Raw genomic sequence first — 2,475 nt, forward strand, 5'->3', positions numbered from 1 at the left:
CCCCCAGTTTTTCGAAGGCAAGGAGCTGCGGCTGAAGCAGGAATATTTCGTGGTGGCGGCCACGCTCCACGACATCGTCCGGCGCTTCAAATCCGCCAAATTCGGCTGCCGCGACCCCGTGAGAACGGCCTTCGACGCCTTCCCCGACAAGGTGAACCCCCAAAATCCCACCCGGGGTACCTCAAAACCCCTTCCCGACCCCTCCAGACCCCTCCCGAGTGTCCCTGTCCCCAGCGCAGGTGGCGATCCAGCTGAACGACACCCACCCGTCCCTGGCCATCCCGGAGCTGATGCGGATCCTGCTGGACGAGGAGCGCCTGGGATGGGATGAGGTGGGGGCGAGGGGTGGGCGGGGGGCTTGGGAAGGGGTTGGGGTCGGGGGGAACATCGGGATCTCCCCCCATTCAGCTGCGGGGGGGGTCCCCAAAACCTGCGGGTCGAAATTCGGGGACCCCCCACGCGTGGCTCTGGGTCTGCAGTGGGGGCTTCTGGTGGCCGTGGGTCATTCAGGGTCACTGTGGGTCACTGTGGGTCACTCAGGGTCACTCAAGGTCACTCAAGGTCACTCAAGGTCACTCTGGGTCACTCAGGGGGTGTCCCCTCGTGTCCCCCTCCCCGGCCTGGGACAGGGTCCGCGTTTGGGGCGCTGCCGCGTTTGGGGTTCCAAACGCGTTTTGGGTGTGGGGTGGGGGCTCAGGATGGCCGTGGGTCACTCAAGGTCACTGTGGGTCACTGTGGATCACTGTAGGTCACTCAGGGTGGCCGTGGGTCACTCTGGGTCACTCGGGGTCACTCTGGGTCACTCAGGGTCCCTCAGGGTCACTCTGGGTCACTCAGGGGGTGTCCCCTCGTGTCCCCTCCCTCAGGCCTGGGACAGGGTCTGCATTTGGGACCCCCTGCGTGTGGCTCCGGGTGCGGGTTGGGGGCTTCCGGTGGCCGTGGGTCACTGTGGGTCACTCAAGGTCACTCTGGGTCACTCAGGGGGTGTCCCCTCCTGTCCCCCTCCCTGGAGTGGGACAGGGTCTGCATTTAGGGCCCCCTCCCGCGCGTGGCTCCGGGTGCGGGGTGGGGTCTCAGGATGGCCGTGGGTCACTCTGGGTCACTCACTCAAGGTCACTCAGGGTCATTCTGGGGGTGTCCCCTTGTGTCCCCCACCCACCGCTCTGGGACAGGGTCTGAGTTTTGGGCTCTGCCGTGTTTAGGGCTCCGGGTGCGCGGCCGGGACTCAAGGTGGCCGTGGGTCATTCAGGGTCACTGTGGGTCACTCAGGGTCACTCTGGCTGATTCAGGGTCACTCTGGGTCATTCTGGGGGTGTCCCCTCGTGTCCCCCCTCTCCAGAGTGGGACAGGGTCTCCGTTTGGGGCTCTGCCGTGTTTAGGGCTCCGGGTGCGCGGCCGGCACTCGGGGTGGCCGTGGATCACTGTAGGTCGCTCACGGTGGCCGTGGGTCACTGTGGGTCACTCTGGGTCACTCTGGGTCACTCAAGGTCACTCTGGGTCACTCTGGGGGTGTCCCCTCGTGTCCCTCTCCCCGGCCTGGGACAGGGGTCTGCGTTTGGGGCTCTGCCGCGTTTGGGGCTCCGAGTGCGGGGTGGGGTCTCAGGATGGCCGTGGGTCACTGTGGGTCCCTCAGGGTCACTGTGGGTCACTCAAGGTCACTCTGGGTCACTCTGGGGGTGTCCCCTCGTGTCCCCCACCCCCCGCTCTGGGACAGGGTCTCCGTTTGGGACGCTGCCGCGTTTGGGGTTCCGGGTGCGCGGCTGGGACTCGGGATGGCCGTGGGTCACTCTGGGTCACCCTGGGTCACTGTGGGTCACTCAAGGTCACCCTGGGTCACTCTGGGGGTGTCCCCTCGTGTCCCCCACCCTCCGCTCTGGGACAGGGTCTGAGTTTTGGGCTCTGCCGTGTTTAGGGCTCCGGGTGTGCAGCCGGGACTCGAGGTGGCCGTGGGTCACTCAGGGTGGCCGTGGGTCACTCAGGGTCACTGTGGGTCACTCAAGGTCACTCTGGGTCACTCTGGGGATGTCCCCTCGTGTCCCCTCCCAGGCCTGGGACATCACGGTGCGCACCTGCGCTTACACGAACCACACGGTGCTGCCCGAGGCGCTGGAGCGGTGGCCGCTGCACCTCCTCGAGTCGCTGCTGCCGCGGCATCTGCAGCTCATCTACGAGATCAACCAGCGCTTCCTCGACGTCAGTTTGGGGAGGGGGCGGAATTGGGGGGTTCGGGGGGGCCACGAGGGGAGGGGAACCCCGGGGAATTGGGGGCAGAGCGAGCCGGGATGGGTGAGGGCATTGGGGGCATCTTGGGGACATTCTGGGGACATTTCGGGGACACATTGAGGACATTTGGGGACATTTCGGGAACATTTCGGGAACATTTCGGGGACACTTTGGGGACATTTTGGGGACATTTAGGGGACATTTTGGGGAAATTTCGGGAACATTTCGGGGACACTTTGGGGACACTTCGGG

General features: G+C 65.3%; 1 protein-coding gene across 1 annotated transcript; it reads left to right on the plus strand.

The window, feature by feature from the left end:
• Positions 1-10: 10 nt before the first annotated feature.
• LOC130588430 (glycogen phosphorylase, muscle form-like) lies at positions 11-2,193 on the plus strand (the record flags this gene model as incomplete). The annotated part of the gene is made up of 3 exons (XM_057389353.1): positions 11-151; positions 240-332; positions 2,047-2,193. Coding segments are annotated over 3 exons (381 nt in total), but the record flags the coding sequence as incomplete, so codon positions are not given.
• Positions 2,194-2,475: the final 282 nt, after the last annotated feature.

The sequence above is a fragment of the Malurus melanocephalus genome, unplaced genomic scaffold (assembly GCF_030028575.1).
Source record: "Malurus melanocephalus ecotype Western Australia unplaced genomic scaffold, MMel_1.1 scaffold_5006, whole genome shotgun sequence".
Taxonomy (NCBI): Eukaryota; Metazoa; Chordata; class Aves; order Passeriformes; family Maluridae; genus Malurus; species Malurus melanocephalus.